This window comes from Protopterus annectens, chromosome 6.part0 (assembly GCF_019279795.1).
Source record: "Protopterus annectens isolate FY-2018-M chromosome 6.part0, PAN1.0, whole genome shotgun sequence".
NCBI lineage: Eukaryota > Metazoa > Chordata > Ceratodontiformes > Protopteridae > Protopterus > Protopterus annectens.
Genome location: NC_056737.1, coordinates 1110117177 through 1110138605, shown reverse-complemented (window position 1 = coordinate 1110138605; position 21429 = coordinate 1110117177). Strand labels below are relative to the sequence as shown.

At 40.2% G+C, this 21429-nt stretch overlaps 1 protein-coding gene across 1 annotated transcript in view; it reads left to right on the top strand.

The window, feature by feature from the left end:
• Positions 1 to 1405, top strand: part of ALDH6A1 (aldehyde dehydrogenase 6 family member A1) — a 403302-nt gene extending 401897 nt beyond the window's left edge. Inside the window, exon 12 of the mRNA XM_044074724.1 lies at positions 417 to 1405. Within this exon, the coding sequence (XP_043930659.1) occupies positions 417 to 521 (105 nt within the window). The 3' untranslated portion in view covers positions 522 to 1405. The remainder of the gene's footprint in view (positions 1 to 416) is intronic.
• Positions 1406 to 21429: the final 20024 nt, after the last annotated feature.

The following is a 21429-nucleotide window of genomic DNA, read 5'->3' as shown; positions in this document are numbered from 1 at the left end:
TTATTTAATGCTGTAATGTTTGTCTTTGTTGTTTAATTGCATATTCTGCCAGTCATCAGTGGCACAGTTTGTCACCAGTATAATTGTCATTAAAACAGCAACTCTGATAAGCTGTTTGTGCAAGGTGATAATTTGTTTGTAAACTAATTGTTTGGATGCAGATGACCTGTGGCAGTATGTTAAAACCGCAGCTTAGATTGTTTATTTAAGGATAAGTATTGCAACCAGAGCTTTACATAAAGTGTCTTGCCTTTTCAGTAGTCAGGATATATTGCTCGTTATACATTTTAAGGTATGTTGGGAAGTGTATTTTGTTCTGCATTTATTTTACTTTGTTTTGCTGATTTTTTTTTTGTGTGTTTTAGTATATGTTTCTGTTACGTAAATGCTACAATTAACAATTGATTGATTTGCAGGGCATACAGTTCTACACACACATTAAGACGGTCATCTCACAGTGGAAAGCAGAAGATGCAACACTGACCGGTCCTGCTGTAGTCATGCCAACCATGGGTCGCTAATTCAAGTCATCTGACAAAAGTCATTTTCATTGCTGTGGACATTGATTGTGTAATTAATATAAAGAAAGGATCTTTGAGGACTGTTGCAATAAATCCGTTTTTTTTTTTGGGGGGGGGGGCTGGAAGGAAGAACTGTGCTGGTTTCTGTAAACACCTAGGAGGAATGTTTTACAGTGGGGTGTTTAGTGTGCTGCAGCAGTCTGACGTGGTGCAGGTTCTCCAGTGTTATCTATAAGCTCCTTTCAGACTCGCAGCATCTTGTTTAACACTACTAAAGCTTTTACCACAGACTGTGAAGCACTAACTTTAACTTCTGAAGTTTTCAGCCCAGTTCCTTGTTTATTTTTGCCATATTCATACCAGTGGGATGTTGTGAAATCGTAGTACAATTTAACTGTGTTACATAAATGCACTTGCTACTGGCCGAGTGCTGTCCTTTCATAAGCTACAGTGAAACTGACATTTAAATGTGATCGAACACTATTTTAGGACTAGAACTGACTGCTGAGTACAGTATTTCCACAACTGGTGGTCCTTTTAGCAGTTATCAGAACTGTTTCCCCACCTTAGGAACATTAATCGTGAATCCAAAAACACTGATTGTAACTGGTCTAAAAATAGCACATTGTGCTTCACTCAAATAAATAAATAAATAAAACATCCATTTCTTTTATGTATGTCTACAGCTAAAATGAAATGTAATGTGTTGTTTTGCAACAAAGTGCACCTGTTTTGAGGCCTTATTTGCTGCTTAGTTGTGGTTCTCGGTGACTGTACAACAGAACTTTAAAGTTTTGTTATCTCTAAATGCAGCTGATACATTCAAAATGTCGTTTCCATGGTGCCACAGAAGAAATTTCAAATAAAACGTTCAGTAAATAGTAGCTTATAAGCTTTTTTTCCTGTTTCTTTGTCAAATATACTGAGCATTTATAGAGAAAAGCTTGGGATTTATGCAGTCAGTAGAATTTGCCTTTCTATTCACCATCTGCAAAAACTTGTAGATATTTGTCTTGTATGAATATAAACTTTTTACTGTGCAACTAGCTGGCTGATTCTGACTTATAATTCATTGGCTGGTTTGTTGCCTTGCTGTTGTATGTCCAGCCACAGAACATCATGTATTCACATATTTTCTTTACAGTTTTTTTTGAGTAGTTCCACACTGTTTGCAGAATGTATATTGTAAGTGAAAGTAATTTAATAAACATGACATTTGCACAGTAATGATGTTATAAACATGACATTTCCACAGTAATGATGTCATAAACATGACATTTCACCACACTTCTTTCCACTGTGCTTTCCCACCAGTCATAAAGTTAGTTGAAAATATGTGCTGGGGCATCTGGGAAAAAGTGAGTTTGGACTAACAAGTTAGGGTAAAAAATGGTACAAGGGCAGTGATGCACAGTGGTGGAGGGAGTGCAAAGACAAGGGACAGTAGGAACCAGGAGAATGAGTAGTGGTGTAGACATGAGAACTGGAGGGGGCGGGGTTTGGGAAAGGGAAAAGGAGTGGGAAATTTGGGGAGGCAAGAGATCCAGTGGAAGAGGGGCTTACCTGGAGAAGGGCAGATGTGAGGTAGGAGACTGTTCAAGGGTAGAAAGGAGCAGGTTAATATAGAGAAGGTAGGGAGACTAACAGATGAGGTGGTGACCCACAGTCAGGCTGAAGTAGGGGAGCACAGCAGCTCATGTAGAAGATGGGGTACTTGAAAACAGTGAGTGAATGTCGCAGCTTGGCTGAATAACTCAAGAGGAGAGAGAAAAGCATGATAAATTACAAAGTAGTCAGGAAGATGCAAAAATGAGTGCAGGAGAAGGCAAGGGTAGGAGATCCAGCACTGAAGAGCAAGAAGTTGGGGCCGCAAAGTTAGCATCAGGGATGGTAGGAAAGGTACTAGTATTAATGATTCTGTTCTCATGGGAATCCTAACCTTAGGGGTAAGGGAATAGGAAAGGACGACAGACACCTGAAAGAACAATGGAGCATAACTGTCAACTGCTATGATTTAGGTGTAGCGCTGTGATTTTTTGGCCCTCAGGTTTTAGTCATTTTCCTTCTATGAAAGTACAGATGTTTCTCATAAGAAAGGATTTGTATACCAGTTACATATGTTACTAAATAACTAAAGTACAAAGATTAATCAAACAGTATGGTGTCTACCACCTCAAAACCTTCTCTACTGAAAAATAAGAGTGTTCCTCTGTTGGACCCCTTGCTGCAGTAGACGCATCTGCAGAAGAGCAAGTAGGACGATGGGGCAGAACTAAGGGAAAGGTTGGCAATGAAGTGGGGCACGTTTGCAGTGTGCTGGGAAAATTAGAAAAGAGCAAGTCTAGAAAAGGAAAGTAATGTCTAGAAGTATCTAGAAAGTAAAGTCTAGAAAAGGAAAAGGTCTAGAAGTATCTAGAAAGTAAAGTCTAGAAAAGATGGCAATACAATTTGGAAAGTAAGGTCCTCTAATTCATGGTCTCAAAGAAAATATGGAGAAATTGCAGATGGGGTAGGCATTGCTAACATCACTGAACTTTCAGTAAGAAAGGTACAGTTATATCAGTTCCAGCCTATAATGTTCTCTTTCCTATAGTGATGAATGTACTGATAATGATGCTTCATTTCCTGACTTTTTTGGGGACAGAGTGCAGATGAAATATTTGACTAACCCCCCCCCCCTTTTCTGGGCATCATAACCAGCTTTTGTCCATTGTTTTGAGAACAATGTGTGATATGAAAACTCCAGACCTCTCTTAAGATGCTCAATCACTTTTTTATGGGGTGCAAGAAAAAAAAAGCTTCCTAATTTTTAAAGGTCTGGAGTTTCCTGCACCCCTCCCCCTCCAGAAAATACTTTGGTATCTCAGAATCATAGTGTATAAAACTTAAAATTATTAACAGTAAATTTTTAGCTGTATGGTTTGCATCATATTGATTTTGTAATGGTCATTGGTATGATCCAGGGACATAAGATACAGCAAAGATTTGTCACTGGCTTGCTGAGTCTGTGATTACCTCCATGAGCAGTGTCTGACTAAAACAAAATCCTTATTTTTGAATTCCTGTACCACTGAGGCTGCTGTTGAAACTTGGATCAATCTCCCACCTCAGAAATGGCCGTCATTGATGATATTTTTCATACTTGGATATGGTAGGACTTAAGCTGTCTGAACCCAAGAAGTTGGATCCCTGCTGTGCAGACCTTCATGTGACTTGGTGAATTTACTTAGTTATTTTAACCATTGTAAACTCTTTCCACAAACTCAACTTGAATATAGACTAGTCATAATAGCTGCAGCCTCAAAGAAAAATGCCACCACCTTGAAAACCATCTTTAATAAAATCTGCTAGTTCATTACTAACTCCCCCATTAATGAATACCACTGCCAAATGCTCGCCAAAGCTAAATGACTCGCAGTAAATTTGAGATCCAGCCTCCCACTAGGATCACTAATTCACAAAGACCTTTCTCCTGACACATCTTCCCCTCACTCATAAAATTTTCATCAACCCCCCCCCCCCACACACACACATACACACACACAATTCCAGGGGGTACCTCTCAATCTCAACCCAATCTACTTGACTCCAAAAACTATTGCACTGACCATCCGTTCTCCATCCTAGCACCTAAACTGTGGGACTCCATTCCACTCTCAAGCAAGAGATGTTCAAATGTACTCAGACTTCAGATAACAGTTCACGTGACACCTCTTCACCCAAAATGCAGCTGCACTCACACAGGGCATGTTACACAAACCCTGCAGCTCTCTCACACCCCTTTATCCCTGTTTCATCCTTCCTTATCTCATCCTGTCATCCCCTCACTTACTGCCTATCATTGGTCCAACCCCCGTCTACCCTGTGCATATCTCACTGTTCTCTCCCTTTTACCCCTCTTCCTTCTGCATGGCTCTCTCTCTTCTCCCATAGTATCCTTTCCTCCAGCTGTTGTCACTTGTCTCTTCCAGTGTCTTCATATCTCTGTGTATAATGATATGGTGCTCCTTTAGAAACTAATGTTGAATATCTGCTTGTTTTAGGGATGAGGTCCTGTTTGATTCCATGCAGGAGAACCTTGAGGATCTCAAGAAAAGAATATGGAGTTACCCACACTTGACAGCATGTACTTTGGCTTCTGCTCCATAATCTGTTTTATATTTCTGCAAGAAGCAGCTGCAGAGACGTCTGAAGCCTCTTGTATCCCCTGACCCTAAATCTTCAAGCACTCGTTCAGCCCCCCACAGCTATTGTATAATCTTGTCTGTAGTTTCCCAGTGGGAAGAAGGGCCCCAGTTCATCTTGGCCCTGTACACCACCACACAATGCCAGTGGTTGATGACATTAGTAAGAATGTAAGGGTCTCAGATTGTCCAGTTGTCCCCAAAGGAGTTACATTTGTTTCAGTCACCTCTAGCCAAAGTAGGAGGCAGACAGACATGGGTAAAGCTGACATGGTTTTCTACTTCATATCTTCCCTTTTCCCAGGAGGCCATGTAGGTAATGTTCCATGACCTCGGTGTCTTAAATCCTCATATAAGATAATGTTTTATGAATACTTGTTGACTCGCCAAAGATAATTTTAGCAAGTGCCATTTATGCAAAACAAAATCACTGAAAACCACTTCAAGCAAACCTAAAAGTAGTTTTTGCAAGGAGGAAAGCTCCCTTGCACCTCATGTGAGGGCCACCCCCACCCAACTAAACTTAGACCAGCTCTGTGGATTACACAGCCATGATGGAGAAAACTACAAGTCCATTAGCAATGAAAGTGGTTTCATTGACTTTACTTCATTTAGTGGCACTCGCTGAAAGAACAGCTGCAGTGTGTTGAGGCTTCCAACATTTGTGTGTTCACTGGCGTAATGCCACTCTTGTCCAAAAGTCACTGGATAATGTCAGTAGACATGGGGAGGTGTGTTTGGCATATTTAAGTTCTTCACCTCATAGACACAACCTTGAGTTATTGACTAGGCTTAAAATGGACCATCAGGGCAGTTAGTCTAACATTTACCAATGAACCAGTGGTAGTAGACTTTGGTTACATTTTGGTAAAACAATGGCAAAGGAAATACCCTCACTGTATGAGGGATCAGAATTTTCAGTACAGATGCTGCCCTTTCACCTTTTTCCACGTTCAGGTTCCTTATAAGGTATTGTGGATATAAAAAGTATATACATCCCTGTTAAAATGCCAGGTTTTTTGTGATATAAAAAAATGAGATCCTGATAAATCATTCCAAAACTTTTCCCACCTTTAATGTGACCTATAACCTGTACAATTCAATTGAAAAATAAACAATTCTGTTAGGGGAAAAAATATAAAAAAATAAAAAATCATACAATAAGCTGGTTGCATAAGTGTGCACACCCTTAAACTAATACTTTGTTGAAGCACCTTTCAATTTAATTGCATCATTCAGTCTTCTTTGGTACACACCTGCCATCAATTAAAGAGACTCTGATTAACCCCAAATAAAGTTCAGCTGTCCTAGTAGGATTTTCCTGACATTTACTCAGTTGCCTGCTACAACAAAAGCCATGGTTCGCAGAGATCTTGCAAAGCATCAAATGGATCTCATTGTTGAAAGGTATCAGTCAGGAGAAGGGTACAAAAAAATTTCCACGACATTGGATATACCATGGAACACAGTGAAGACAGTCATCAAAAATGGAGAAAATATGGGGCAACAGTGAAGTTGCAAATAATTGGATGTCTCTTCAAAATTGATGAAAAGATAAGATGAAAAATGGTCAGGGAGGCTGCCAAGAGACATACAGCAACACCAAAGGAACTGCAGGAATTTTTGGCAAGTACTGGTTGTGTACTACATGTAACAACAGTCTCCCATATTCTCCATATGTCTGGACTACGGGGTAGGGTTGTAAGATGGAAGTCTTTCTTATACAGAAAAACACCCAGGCCCAGCTAAATTTGTAAATTTGCAAAACAGTACATAGTCTCCCAAAAGCATGTGGGAAAATGTGTTATGGTCTGATGAGACCAAGGCTGAACATTTTGGTCACAATTCCAAAAGGTACATTTGGCACAAAAACACTTCACATCACCAAAAGAACAACCATCCCCATGGTGAAACATGGTGGTGGCAGTATCATACTTTGGGTTTGCTTTTCTTCAGATGGAACTGGGGCTTTAGTCAAGGTGGAGGGAATTAGGAACAGTTCTAAATACCAGTTACTTTTGGCCCAAAGCCTTCAGGCCTCTGCTAAAAGGTTGAAGATGAAGAGGAATTTCACCTTTCAACACAACAATGACCCCAAACATACATCTAAATCAACAAAAGAATGGCTTCACCAGAAGAAAATTAAAGTTTTGGAATGACCCTGCCAGAGCCCAGACATAAATCCAATAGAAAATCTGGTGGGTGACCTGAAGGGGGCTGTGCACAAGAAGTGCCCTCGCAATCTGACAGATTTGGAGCGCTTTTGCAAGGAAGAGTGGGAAAATATTGCCAAGTCAAGATGTGTCATGCTGATAAGACTCCTACCCAAGAAGACTGAATGCTGTAATTGAATCAAAAGGTGCTTCAACAAAGTATTAGTTTAAGGGTGCCCACACTTATGTAACCAGCTTATTGTATGTTTTTTATTTTGTCCCCCAACAGATTTGTTTTTCAGTTGAAGAGGTTATAGGTCACATTAAAGGTGAGAAGTTTTGAAATGATTTATTGGGGTCTCATTTTATTTATATCACAAAAACCTGGCATTTTAACAGGGGTGCGTACACTTTTTTTATATCCACTATATTTATTTGGCCGTGTGCATTGATGGTTTAATGGTAGAATTCTTGCCTCTTATGTGGAAGTCTTGGTTTGATTCTTGGCCAAAACAGCATGGCATTTTGTCTGTCCGATCGTAAGATTAAGGCTATGAGCTGTGTTAAGTTGTTTCTTGTAGTCCAGGATTTGGTTCCCTCAACCTCCATTTGCATGTTGTGTGATTCTGAACAAGGTACTTAAGCAGTTTTCTGGGGCATTTGGGAAATTAAGCTAATCACAGTGTAGACATTGCATAATTCCCTTTATCTGAGTTAGTTGCTCTCCGTTCCTTCTAAATGTCATTTTTCACAAGACTTGCTTGAGTCCTTCTTGGTCTCCAGAATGTTGGGATCATCAACCATGACGGGCCATCTCTCTCAGATTTTCCATTGAATTGGGGTAATACTAGAATATTTAATGCTGAACTTTCCTTTCATTTGTTGGTGCCTTAGAGTTGTAAAAACGGGTCATTCACAGAAAAGTTTAGGGGCAGAGCCTTGGTCTTGGTTCTTATTGTCATAGTTCCTCTTTGGTTTACAATCACAGGATAGTTTTTCAGTGGGTCATTCTCTGCTGTTGTGCTCTCTGTTTTGCTATTGGCGTCTGATCCCAGCTGCCTTTCCTTAAGTCTGAGTTATATTTATTATAAATATGGAGCCAGTTTGGCCCTTCCTTCGGCTCTGTATGAAGTATGGCCTTTACTGCAAGCATGTCTGTAGGGTCTGCAATGGTTCTGCTGTGCTACAAGGATATGATGTCTGATGAATAAAATTTTGTGCAACATTGTTGTAGAACTATGAAAAGTTTTGTTGGGTGTTAAGGGTTTTTTGATAAAGTCATGCAACCAATCAGTGATGTGTGTTTTATCTGAATAAGAAGGACAAAGCTTGTTTTTAACCTTCCTTTTTGGTGAACATGTACAGATTGGGAGTCAACACTTTGTGCAGGGTCCGTCTGGTGCTAATCAAATCCTGGAGGAGGGAAGAGACAATCTGGTACATTGTACATCACCAAGTGCAGGCCCAGTGCTGGATATCAGGCTGCCAGGAGATGATGTGCAGACGGGTGCTTAATTTCTTCTTCCTCTATAGCGGTCGAGTTACTTTAGTACTTTGTGTACCATGTTTTAGCTTTTCTCCAAGTATCAAGCTCCCGTGCATGTGACTTTCATCTGTGCTGTCATTCATATGTTAACATGATGCTGAAAATTTCCTACATTTGATGTCTAAACTGGGCACATTTTATTTGGGGGGGGGGGGGGGGGCTTTAACTCCTTAAGGCTGAGTAACTACATTTTATTGGCACAGCTCTGAAGTTATCAGTGCTAGCTCAGACACTTGACGTATCAATCAGCAGAGAACTTTCTTGTTGCCCAAACATTTTCTTAACTGCATGTTTCTCCATGTTAAAAGAACAGTATGCAGACTAAAGAAATGTACTTTTGAGAAGAAAATCGTGTTACAGTTGAAAAAAATAGGATATTTCTTTCATTTAACAGTGATCATTAGGATGCAGTGAAACTACCATCACTTACCCCTGATAGCCTCCATCTGTATACTAGGCAGATCTCGGTTAGTGACTGCACTGCTTGTAAAAAGTCTAACTTATGAACCACAAGGAATGATAAAACTAAATTACCTTCAAAGATCTCCAGTATGCCAGTCGAAGTGTGAACTGTAATCGTACCGTAAAATATGCGGTACTAATGTGCTAAAAACCGCATAGTCAGAATATTAGAAGTGCACATGCATAGGCAGAATATTTAAGTACTGCTCCTGTGTAGAAAGAAAACATGAGCGATATATAGTTGAAAAACGTGATATAAATATAAATGTAGCACAGCAAGCTACTAAAAGAAACCTGGAGCCCTGTAATATAACCTTTACATTTGCAGGTACTGTTGCTTTGTACGCCAATTTGTTGGAATTGATCATTTTGGTCATAATTCATAAACTGAATTTGTTCTCAGTATGGAGTCTGGATCACCATCTTAACAAATGTATTTTTTCTGAGAGAATACAGTTGCAGAAGCATAGATGTATTTGTAAAGTGAAGAAATGCATCTCTTCCTACAAGTTTACTAGGAGAACAGTGAGCTATGGATCAAGGAATTTTATTCCTCACTTCATGCAGAATAGACAATAAGCTTGAAAAGGTAGAGTGTGTTTACATTTCTACATGTTGCAGGAGGAAGAAGCCGTGAAGGTATTTAACTCTTACTTTTCCTGAAGAAGAGAAAGATAAAACAGCAGCACTTAGAGTGAAAACGGAATTATTGTGAACCCGGAAAGTTCTTGCTATTTTTTTCACCGTGGTTCTTTATAAGGTCCTGCAGATACTATAGATGCTTATGTTACCGTATCAAATAGCTGAACCAAAGACCGTAAATAGAAATCAGTATATTTCATGGTACAATAACTGATCAGAAAAGCGATAGGCTGTTAAGAGAAACTGATGTGACCCTGTGAAAAGCTGTGGATGTATACTCAACAGGTGAGACCGCTGATACATGCAGGAGCTGTTTCTATAACATACTAGACCAGTTGCCTGCTAATCAAGGGTATTTACTGATGTGCAAGAAAGGAACTGTTTGCACTAGTTTATGGATGTTAGAAATTCTTGAATGTGTTGATGGTAAATACATTTTAGATGGAGACATACCACAAGCCTTTCAAAGCATTTTCTGAAAGTCTTTGTACAAGGCATTTCTGAGATTGGAGAGGATTTTGCTTAATCCATAAAAGTATAATCTGAACGTGAAGTACAGACCATACAATGAGTTACACACTATAGATGTACTGGCTAAGTTTGCCAGTGATTGCAAGTTATGTATAGCTGTCAGATCAATAAATGATAAAAATTTCCTTCATATGAGACTGTTGAGCATTAATACCTGGTGCACTAAGAAGTGCAGTGTCATCTCGTTTGCAAAACAACAAACTGCTACCACCTAGTGCTCCAGTTGACACCCTGGTCTCCAGTGACCTGGGCAGATGAGCTCCTTCTCCTTTGGTTATCATTTAGTCATTGTAGTCAGGAAGCCCTTCTGTGCTGTCATGGGTAGTTTCACATCATCTGCAGATTTGGTACACCAGATACAATCAGGCTCCTTATTATGCTGTCGCAGACGCAGGTTGTCGAATGCGTATTTGTCAAACTGAAAAGCGTGAAAAGGCAAAATAGCGAAGCGGCTTTTCAGCGAATTCTTTCCCTAGGAAAGAATTCATTTGTCCGCTTTCGCTACTTTGCTTTTTCTGCACTGTAGTGAGATCTCAGAGTTGGTATGTTTAAGTAGGGGGGAGTGGAAGGCAAAAGCCCCCCCACATTATGCAATGTTTTACAGTTTTTTGGGTTTTTTTTTTTTTTTTTTTTGTTTCGGAACGGTTCTGAGGTTTTGACCTTGTAAGTTTTCGCTTACATGGGGTCAATTATTTGTCGTTTGCTCTTCTGAACATGTGATATCATAATACAGACCCTACAATCAGACCTGGGAAAGATAACATGAAAATATTAACTGACATAAGCCCTAAACTTTTACCCATAAAGGACCTGTTACAAACCTTACTTTTTGAGTCCGACTGCATTTCTACTAGACAGCCAGTTAGAAATCTAATAAATAATACAGAGCTTTATTTGCATAGCTTAATGGCTTTTTATGATCTCAGTATATGGAACCAAATTGAAACATTTACTTAGGGCAAGCTAAACTAAACTGACTGATACCCCCTGGTGAGGACATCTACATTACTACATTAATACTAACAAATTACATAAGTGGGAACATTCTTGGATAAATCCACACTGCAGTCCTAAAGGTAAAAAATTTAAAACAATGTTTTTAAAGATGTTTCTTACAGGATAAGTTAAGCTTGCTGGTTTCTAGTCACTAGATGTGGTGGAGTCATTACTCTTCTGAACAGAAATTAAGTGCAGTTTTGTAAGTAAATTTACTGTAACAGTAGATGTCCAAATGATCACTGCAGCATTAGCCTTAGTTATATGTGTGATATCCTGCTAAGGATGTAACAGCTATCCAGCTTCCAAAGTTTAAGGGAACCATCCATACATCCAACATTCGCTCAAATATAGCTGAAAAAGAACAGTGGTTTGGGTGCCAAAGGCTAGAGGCCTAAAAAGGTGAATGCTAGTAAAATAAAATAAAGGTCCTCGTCCTGGCAACAAAAATAGGGGAAGGGAGCTGCTTACTGCAGCAGTGATCATTTGAGCATCTACAGTTATAAGTTAGTTACTCAGCTGTATTATGTTCGTTGTTTGATCATCGCTAGAGTATCCTTAGCTATATGGATAGGTTATCATAGCTTATACTGACTGGGAGGAAGAAGGGTGAAGGTCCAGAAGCCCTTTGAGAATGGCCCTAGCAAAGTCTGTCCAAGACCTAGAGAAGGACTCTAACTTTTAGTGCTTTGTAAAAGTATCTACAGAGGACTGAGTTAACATTTCTAGCATACTTCTAGAATCCAACTCTTTATAAAAAACATAGATAATTAAAGCCCTGCCTCAGCCTTGAATTCCTTTGTTGTCATGGATATAACAAAAGGTAATAGCATGTGGCAACCATGTGGATGTAGTCTCATTTGACACAGGCTGTGCATTTTTTCCTTCTTTCACAAGAAATGAATAACTGATTAGAGTTTCTGAAAGTTTTAATCCTGTCAAGATAATATCAGGGTTGTCTGTGGGCATCCAACATGTGGAGGTTCTTTTCTCCCTTATATGTAGGTTCTGGAAAGAAGACACCGAGATGGATAGCTTAGCTCAGAGTAAACTCTGATACCACTTTAGGCATAAAGAAAGAATTCATTCTTAAGGAAACCCTATTTTTGTAGAAGATGACATAAGGTTTGACTCGTTATAAGAGCTTTCAACTCAGATACTCTTCTTGCAGAAATCAGAGTAAATCTGGTTTCCATGTTAAGAACTTCAAGTTAGCCTGGTTCAAGTGGACCAAGAGGTAATTTTTCCAAGACAGAATTTAAGATCCCAAGGAGGGGCCACCTGATTTTAGGAGGCTTGATGTGCAACATCCCTTTCAAAAACATTTTCACATGAGATTGCATTGAAAGAGGGGGATCCATGGATAGACACTGAAATGCCCAAAAAATGTACTTTTTTTTGTTTTGTTTTTTTATAAATTATTTCCTATTAGCTAGTTTTCTTGCCTGCTTTCATACCAGCTGCATATCCTCTGAAAATCGGTGCCCATAAGGTATTAAAGCTGTATCATCCAAGCAGTTAGTTGCAGTTGGGATGTATCAAACATCCCCTATTTTGTGCAAATGGGTCCAGTCTGTGAGGAGAACCACTGTTGGCTATGCCAGAAAGGAGTGACTGCAGTGATCTTTACAGTCATTTTTTAATCTTTAGAATGACCCTGGTTATTATACTGATACAGTCCTGTCCAAAGAGAAAGCATCCGTTTTCCAGCCCTTTTTGTACGGTGCCCTGGAGCAGACTTTTCCCAGCTGAATTGTATGACTGGCAGCAGAAATAAATAAATTGTCTATGGTGTTCCCCACAGGTGGATCAATTCCTGGTTAACCCCATGATTCAGTTTATATTTGTGAGGGTCTCTCCTGGTCCTGCTCAGCTTGTCTGCCCCACAAAATGTTGCTCTGCTTGGATATAAGATGCCTGTAGAGTGAGACTGAGCTGATTGAAAAGCTGTATCCCAGGCTACCATGGTTAGTCTGCACAGAAAAGCTGTATCCCAGGCTACTGTGGGTAGTCTGCACAGAGGTAAAATCTGCTTTCTCCTTTAAATTTATGTGTCACATAACTGTAGTGTTGTCTGCAAACCCTTGTAATGGTTCAGTGGACCATATATGATTGAGTATTGAGAACATTTGTAAGTGCTGATATCTTTTATGTTCATGTTTTGCTCTTTTTTTTTTTTTTTTGTTGTTCTAAAACCCAGCAGTTTTATTCCCAAAGGCACTGCTCCCCAAGCCCAGTCTGAAATTTCTCCTGTTACAGACTGTGCTGAAGCTGGATGGGAAAATGGGAGACCTGGATTCCCATAAAAATGGTCTCTCCACCAAATGTATTTTTCTACTCTCAAACCACAAAATTGGAATCTTGAAAGTCAGGGGATGTTGATGTGAGAACAAACAGATCTGGTGTACCACTGAATGTTTCTCATATGGAATCTGGCTAGAGGAATCATGAAAATCATAGATGCCATAAATTCGAGTATCCTGAGAAACTTCCTTGCTGACACTTTTGAGTAGAAAGGCTCAGGAATAGATCTATTTTTGAATATAGAGATTTAGATGTTCTCCTGCATCCCCAGTCTACACATCATCTCTCACCCAGGTGAGAGATTATTAACACCTTGAAAAAGACTCTGCAAAGATAAGTAAGTCATCTAAACAAGCACAAAAGTGAATATATTGTGGTCTGCAGTTGGCTATCACAGGAGCTAGACAATTAGTATATTTGGAGCAGTGGATAACCCAAAGGGTAATGCAGTAAACTGACACATGAAATCTTGTACTATAGGAATGTGATGATAATCATATTTTAAATTTAGGGTCCAGAAAAAAACTTAAATGAGAGGTAACAGGTCATGAAGATATAACATTCTGAACTTTAAACTTTTTAACTGTCACAGACTTGCTTAAAAAAAGAGAAAGATTTAGGAGTGGTGTACAAGAAGCATTTGTCTTTGGCACTGTATCCATTCTTGAATAAAAACCTTCCCCTATCCAAGGAGGGGCAGCTTTCATTGCATTCTGAGATCTAAAATGGGAATGACTGCAGATAAAGTAGAAGTTTGATATAGCAGAAGAGAAATCCCCTGAAAAAGGGAGAGAGAGAGAAAAAAAAAAAAAGATTCCCGTGGCGGCTATCTGTATTCATTATGAATCCTTCTCAGAACCTGTTTGTTTGAGACTATGTTTTACTAAAGACAGAAATGGACATTTAGATTTTTGGGAATAATTAAAGGCTTGCCAGAGTGGGAGAAGACAATCATTTCAACTTTAGAGACTGTCCATTCTGGGGCCTCCTCCTTACTTCTTGGTGACCTTCTGCTACTGCTTTTTAAAAGATTGTTTACCAGTGGCTTGCTGTGTGCTTTTTGCTTTTTGTAAAAAATTATAGGTGTAGCATTAATCTCATTGACAAACCTGGAGAAAGCAGGCTGAAATATCTGTGAAACTCCATCAGCTTCTCTCTCTTATCACACATTTTTATGACTATATCTCTGTAAGAGTGAATTCAAAACTTCAGCTTTAACATCCTCTGAAAGATTTTGAATAAGCAACCAAGCAAACCTCCTCTTGATAGTTCCTGTAGAAAGAGATCTGGAAGCAGCATCAGCTAAATCGTAAGCACATTTCAAGCTCTGTATGATGACCTGAGACATTGAAATGAGATTACACAAAGATGATTCTTCCTCAGATGAGGGAAACAATGCCGTAAGGTTACTCATATTTTCAAAAGAGGGAAGCATAAACTTTAACATGTGAGCTTCTAAAAATAAATGTTATGGAAGAATACACCTTTCCCCCAAATGTATCAAAGGCTTTCTCATCCTTTTCAGAGGAGGGATTGCTGTTAACCAGATATTTAGCAGCAGCTGAGTTTAACAATGCTGTAATTGCTGGGTCTAATCTGAGGTTAAAAAAAAAATGCAACTTGATATCTGTTTTCCTAGGTGCAGCATTCTGGTTGTCAGGCAAGTTGCAGGCTGTAATAAATACTAGAGCAGGTTCAGGAAATTTTAGTTTTAATAAATCATAATGTATCGTTAAAGAAAATAGAAGATCATTATCTTCCCATTGAAACCAATTCATTCTAGACTTTGTTTCAGAAAAAGAAAATCCATGCAAGGGACTGTCAGAAGCAACCCTCGCCTCAAAATTAAAACAGAAGACCCATCACAATCATTTTACTGTTCAAATTTTTGTTCAACCTTAGACCGTGATAGAATTCCTCTTTCCTTTTACTAGAAATGTCAGAACTGGAAAGGTCAAAAGCCTGAACTAAACCCAATAAATTATATCTGTCCAAAGTAAATGAGACACCTGACTCATTTTTTTTGCTTCTTTTTGACAAGAATTTCTGAAGAAGCAGACCTACTTTTCACAGGCAAAACCTCCATAGGGATAGGCAATCCAGTCTGGCTAGGCAGAGATCTATTCTCTGCTACTCCTTCCAAGACCACCAAGAATGTTTTTCTTTTCCTTGCCTGTCAAGGGCATTCCAACAGCAGCAGCAGCAGCAGGGGACATGTCTAACCTCCAGTCTATTTCAGCTGCAGGGATTACACCAGAGGGAGCCAAGAGAATGGTCTGATGATGCAGAAATGACCACAGAAGAGTCACCCATCTGCATATGAGGCAATAGAGAGGCCTGTTGAAGTGGCTGAAAGAAGTAAAAGTGATAAATCAGTAGAAAGTTCACTATGAGTCTAAAAAAGACACCTGAATCCTGGTAACTGTAGTCAGTGAAACAGGTAAGTATTTAAAAAATATTTTTCCCACAAAAAACTAAGTGAAAAGCACCTTAAACACTTACTGCAGCCCCCAAAAGTAATAAAAAAACTTTTAGAAATGAAAAATACAGTTTTAAGTTTGTTTTAACAGTTGTTTTTCCTCAAAAGGAAAAATTAATGCACTTGTTAAAAAGTTCCATTTGACAGTCTATAAAAACACTTTTTTTCCTGGCTTAAAAATACTAATTTTAACAGAAAAATAAAGGGGACTTGTAATCCTCTTCAGCAGCAGGAAAGATAATTGGCTGGACACCCAAACCATTTTTTTCTTCAACTCTGCTCAAGCTGACTGACCATTTGGGCATGTGGAAAGTGCCATTAAGCTTTGGAAGCTGTTCAGCTGTTCTATCCATAGCTGGAAAGTACCCATATAGCTATGGCTACCGCATCAGTGATCAAATAATAAACACTGATGGGTCCATCAATCGGGAACAAATACAGAAAGTATACAGTTCTGAAATAAATGAACTGGTGTGGTCACAAACTGAACAAACTTTAGTTAACCAGATGTATTCTCTTGACGTGCTGGATTTTTTTGTTGACCTTGTTTACTGCTTCATCTATTTAGGCACAGTCAATTGTTGGAGAAACTGTAGAAGACAAGAAAAATTCTGACTTTGCATAGTGACCTGGAAAACCCTGAAGTAATTTGCACTTTATCACATGAAATTAGCTGATAATTTTCCTTTCATATAATATCCGTATTTACAACAGAATTTAAATTGCATATACGTGTAGAAGCCCTTATCAGTAATGTTGCTTGCTAACCTTTTTTATATTTGGCATTCTTTTTATTAATCAACTGTTTCTGTGGTTTAGCACTGTCTGTACCTATGATGGTTTTACAGCAGTGCAGTATATAACTGGATATTTTTCCATTGAATTATTTAATTTAAATTGATTCAGAAATTGTCACAAGGCTCCAGTCTGGATAAAATTTAGTACATTGTTTAACTAATGAAGGAGGGAAGTACAGTTGTGCAGGGTAACTTAGCATAACAATAGATATTTTCAGTAGCCCAAGCTATGTGAAATGTATCCTACCTAAGATTAGACATCCAGACAGTACCCAAAGCTTTAGGGAACCTTCCACACTCCTGTATGTCCAAGGTGGCATGAGGGTGTGACCATACAAAAACAAGTGTATGGGTGTCAAAATTCAGAGCTTTCTTGTGTGTCAGGAAAGGTAAGCTAGAGCCCTAAAATACCAGGTTATGGGCTAGGAGAAAGTAAGAAAAAAGTAGGGATTAGTGGAAGCCCCACGCTGGCAAGACAGTTCAGATAGAAGTATAAGGCCCAATAAGAAAAGCTCCACCTAAAGGACTTGAAAGGAAGAGGGTAAGATGGAGGATGTTATTACTGCAACAGGAATATTTTCAAATATGTAGTTATAAGTTTGCTTACATAACTGGACTATAGCCATCACTGCATCATGGTTGCAGTAGCCTAAGTTATGTGGGATGATTACCGGATCTTCGATAGCCAGGGAAGAAAAAGAAGGGATAGAGTCCAAGAATCTCTGGAGAATAGTCCTAGCAAAACCTGCCTTTGATCTGGAGAAGGAGTCAGTTTTATAATGCTTAGTGAAAGTATGCACAGATGACCAACGACAGAATACTTCTACAGTCCACCCCTTTCTAAATAGCTCTAGAGTAGATACACTTCTGGTCGAGTGAGCTTTCCATTATAAGAATAACAAAATTAGATAACCATTTGGAAATGGTCTATTCTGACACTGGTTGCCCCTTTTTCTTACCTTCATAGACAGTGAACAACTGATTGGAACTTGTTTGTCAATTTAGTATCTGAGTTGTATGTGGACAGCCAAAAAAAATAGATAGATATACATGTGTGTGTGTGTGCGCACTTTAGTTCATGGAAGGTATACCTGATGTTCATCGTGTTATACTGCTGCAGTCATCACACTTGGGTTATCCTGTCGTCAGGCGGTCCCGCAGTCGGCCGAATCCCAAAGCCTTGGTCCGGCGTCGGCTGTCGTCGCTTCTTCCCTGACGTCAGTGCGACAGGGGTATAAAAGAGGCAGCCGACACCATTTTCTTCTGTCTTTCTTGCCACGCGGTGCCCGAAGCAGAAGCAGTTCGCAAGTGCCAGTCGGCCAGCTCCTGGGATTTTCGAATAGAATTTCAGCCCGAAGTCTTTTCTAAAGCTAAGTATCCCGTTGGGGAAACTTTTCTTGCCTCAGACCGATGTCAGACAAAGTTGTTAATTGCATTTCTTGTGGGAAGCAAATACCTCATAAGGATTTTCATTCTTATTGTATTCCTTGCCTAGGCCCAGACCACGACGTCTCTGGTTGTCGGTTTTGTGCTAGGTTCAACAAACGTACAATTAAGCGTCGGGCAGATTTCGCCCAGCATTATTTTGGCAGAAAATTTAACTATAGCATGCCGTCAGAGCAACCGACATCAGCAATGTTTAAAAAACACAAGGATAAGGACAAACAGCCAAGGCCAAGACCAGTTATTGAGGCCTCAGCCAGGCCTGACGCCGGTTCTCCTTTTTTCAGCGAGGCGCCTACGCAGCCCCTGACTACCGCTGATTCAGAAATTCTGACGGCCTCCCAGACCGATGCAGCTGAGCCTCAGGAACCGGTTCCACCTCACCCCTCGGACGCCAGTCCTGACGGTGATCCGGAAATTTTGGATAGGCCTTCGGTTTCTGAAGGTGTCTTCAAACCGACAAATATCTCTGCTAAGTCTTATGCTAAAGTTCCCTTGAAAGTTAGGAAGCCGGGTCCACACACTCCCCCACAGGCCCCTATGGCTAAAAAACAGATGCTTAAGATGGCTGAGGATTTAATTACCCTTATCAGGGGATCCCAACCCCCCCTGACAAAAGGCCTAGACTGGAGGAAGGTTATCCCTCCTCTGACCAAGTATCCATTTCCTCAGGCAACTCTAAGGACCAGGATTATTCCTTCCCTCCTTATGAAGATTCAGATGCTGAAGAGTCCATTCCCTCTGTCTTCCCTCCCGAAGACTACTCTTTTGGGGAAACTTTACACACCTTGAGGGAACACTTCCACTGGGAAGGCCAAGATTATTCTGACTCTAAGTAAAGACTCCGGGAGTTTCTTCTTCTTCCATAGCATAGACCCCTAGCAATTACTCCAGTTTTAGACATTTTGGATGATGTTTACTCCGAATCTAGTCTAAACCCAGATTCTTTACCTCCAGCACCAGCTAAACCAGACAGATACTACCGAGCTCCTGACACTCATAAGTTTCTTTATGAAAGTCCTACTGCAGACCCAGAAACCATTTCCCACGGTCCCAAAGGGGTTAAGGCCTCTACTGCTAAGAATCCACTTCCTTCTGAAAGAGATTCCAGAGCATTAGAAAGATGGGGAAAGAAAGTGTATACGTCTGCCACTTTGGCCATGAGGGCCTTAAACTGCCAATATCACACGCTAAAATACCAACAGTACTGGATTACACAGTTAAAACAGAAAATGACCCCTCAGACAGATCAACCTGATTTCAAAGAGATACAGGATTTGCTGCATGCAGCAGAACAGGTGGGAAAGCATACCTTACAGTGTGGTTTTGATTCATTGGAAGCCTCATGTAGAGCAGCTGTCACAGGCTCTGTAATACGTAGGCATGCTTGGCTTAAAGAACAAACCTTACCAGAACATGTCAAAGCAAAGTTATTGGATGCTCCATTGCAGAAAGATGTTTTATTTGGTGTCAAAGCAGAGGAAGTTTTAAAGAAAATGGAAGAAAAGGCAAAATCTATGCAAACAGGTAAAGATTTTTTACAGGTACAACCTCGTTTCAGCAGGAACTGGCCATCAAAAAAATGGTCCTTTCCTGCATCAGACAGACCCCAAAGGGGTAGGTACAGATACCCTAGGGGCAGAGGCCAGCCACAAGGTTCTTTCAGGCCTAGACAGTGGCAAACAACATCTCAAAGAGGGGGAGATGAAAGATCTCAACCCTTCAGGAAACAAACACAATGACTTCCCTCCTCGCCTGCCAAGCAAAATTGCCCTGGCAGCACCTTTGGGAGGAAAACTGGCTTTATTTCCACAAAATTGGCGCATTATAACAAAGGACAAATGGGTTCTGGATATTATTACCCGAGGATACAGATTTCATTTTCACACTTTACCACAGATGAGAGGCATGCCAAATCTGCCTCCAAACCAATGGGCAGAGGCACAAGCGCAAATATCAGCTCTCATGGATATGAAAGCAATTAAAAAGGTACCTACAAAGGAGCAAGGTCAAGGTTTTTACTCAAGACTGTTTCTAGTCCCAAGAAAGGACAAAGCCTGGAGGCCCATTTTAGACCTCTCAATTCTAAACACATACCTGGAGGTACCCAAATTCAAAATGCTCAAACTTCAGCAGCTTCTTCCCATGCTGGGCAAGGAGTCTTGGCTGGTAACGTTGGACCTCAAAGAGGCATACCTGCATGTCCCTATCAGACAAGATTGCAGAAGATACCTCAGATTCTTGGCAGGTACAACGCATTATCAATTCTCTGCATTGCCCTTTGGCTTATCTACTGCGCCCAGAGTATTTACGAAATGCCTGGCATCAGTAATTGCAGATGAGGAATACAAATTTACCCATATCTGGACGACTGCCTGATCCAAGCGGACAGCAAGGACATTCTATTACAGCATCTGGCATTTGTAATACAGCTGCTCAGTTGCCTAGGGTGCACAGTAAACAAAAAGAAGTCAAAGCTTATACCCTCGCAACATATAATATTCCTGGGTGCCAGCTTAAATACAATGGCCCAGATGGCTTTTCTCACGCCAGACAAACAACAATTGGCTCAATACTTCAAAAAGATAGCAACTTTTACCCAGCTCACTGCAAGGAAAATCCTGCAGGCATTGGGGTTCATGGCATCCTGCATTCAACTACTCCCATATGCAAAGCTGCATATGAGGAAATTACAATGGTACCTGAAAAGTGTATGGTCTCAACACAGGCACAGCCTCGAATCAAGTATACCTCTCATTCCATGCCTTCAAAAAGAGTTCCTATGGTAGGCTCAAGCATGTCAAATAAACAAGGGTCTTCCTTTCGTCTTACCTCCAGCAAACCAAACTATGACAACAGATTCTTCACACTACGCCTGGGGGAGCACACATGGCAGGACAGTGCATACAGGGCAAATGGTCTGCAAAACAAATGCATCTTCACATCAACCAAAAGGAGATGCTAGCTGTGCAAAATGCACTGACAGCTTTCAAGGACCTCTTGCATCCAGGACAACTATTAATAAGGACAGACAACACCACAGTGATGTGGTACATAAACAAGGAGGAGCACACTCCTACCCTTTATGCAGACAGGCAATGACCTTGTGGAACACAGCATTGACTTGCCAAGTCCAACTGCAAGCACAATTCCTGCCAGGAAAGGAAAACATATTGGCAAACGAATTAAGCAGAAATATGGCAGATCCTCATGAGTGGAGACTACACCCACAAGTATTTTCAATGATAACTCAAAGGTGGGGATGTCCAGACATAGATCTATTTGCCTCCCCCCAACAATTGCCAACTACAGAAATTTTGCACAACGTCTTATCACTCCTTAGCCTGGAAAGTGGATGCCCTATCATTCAG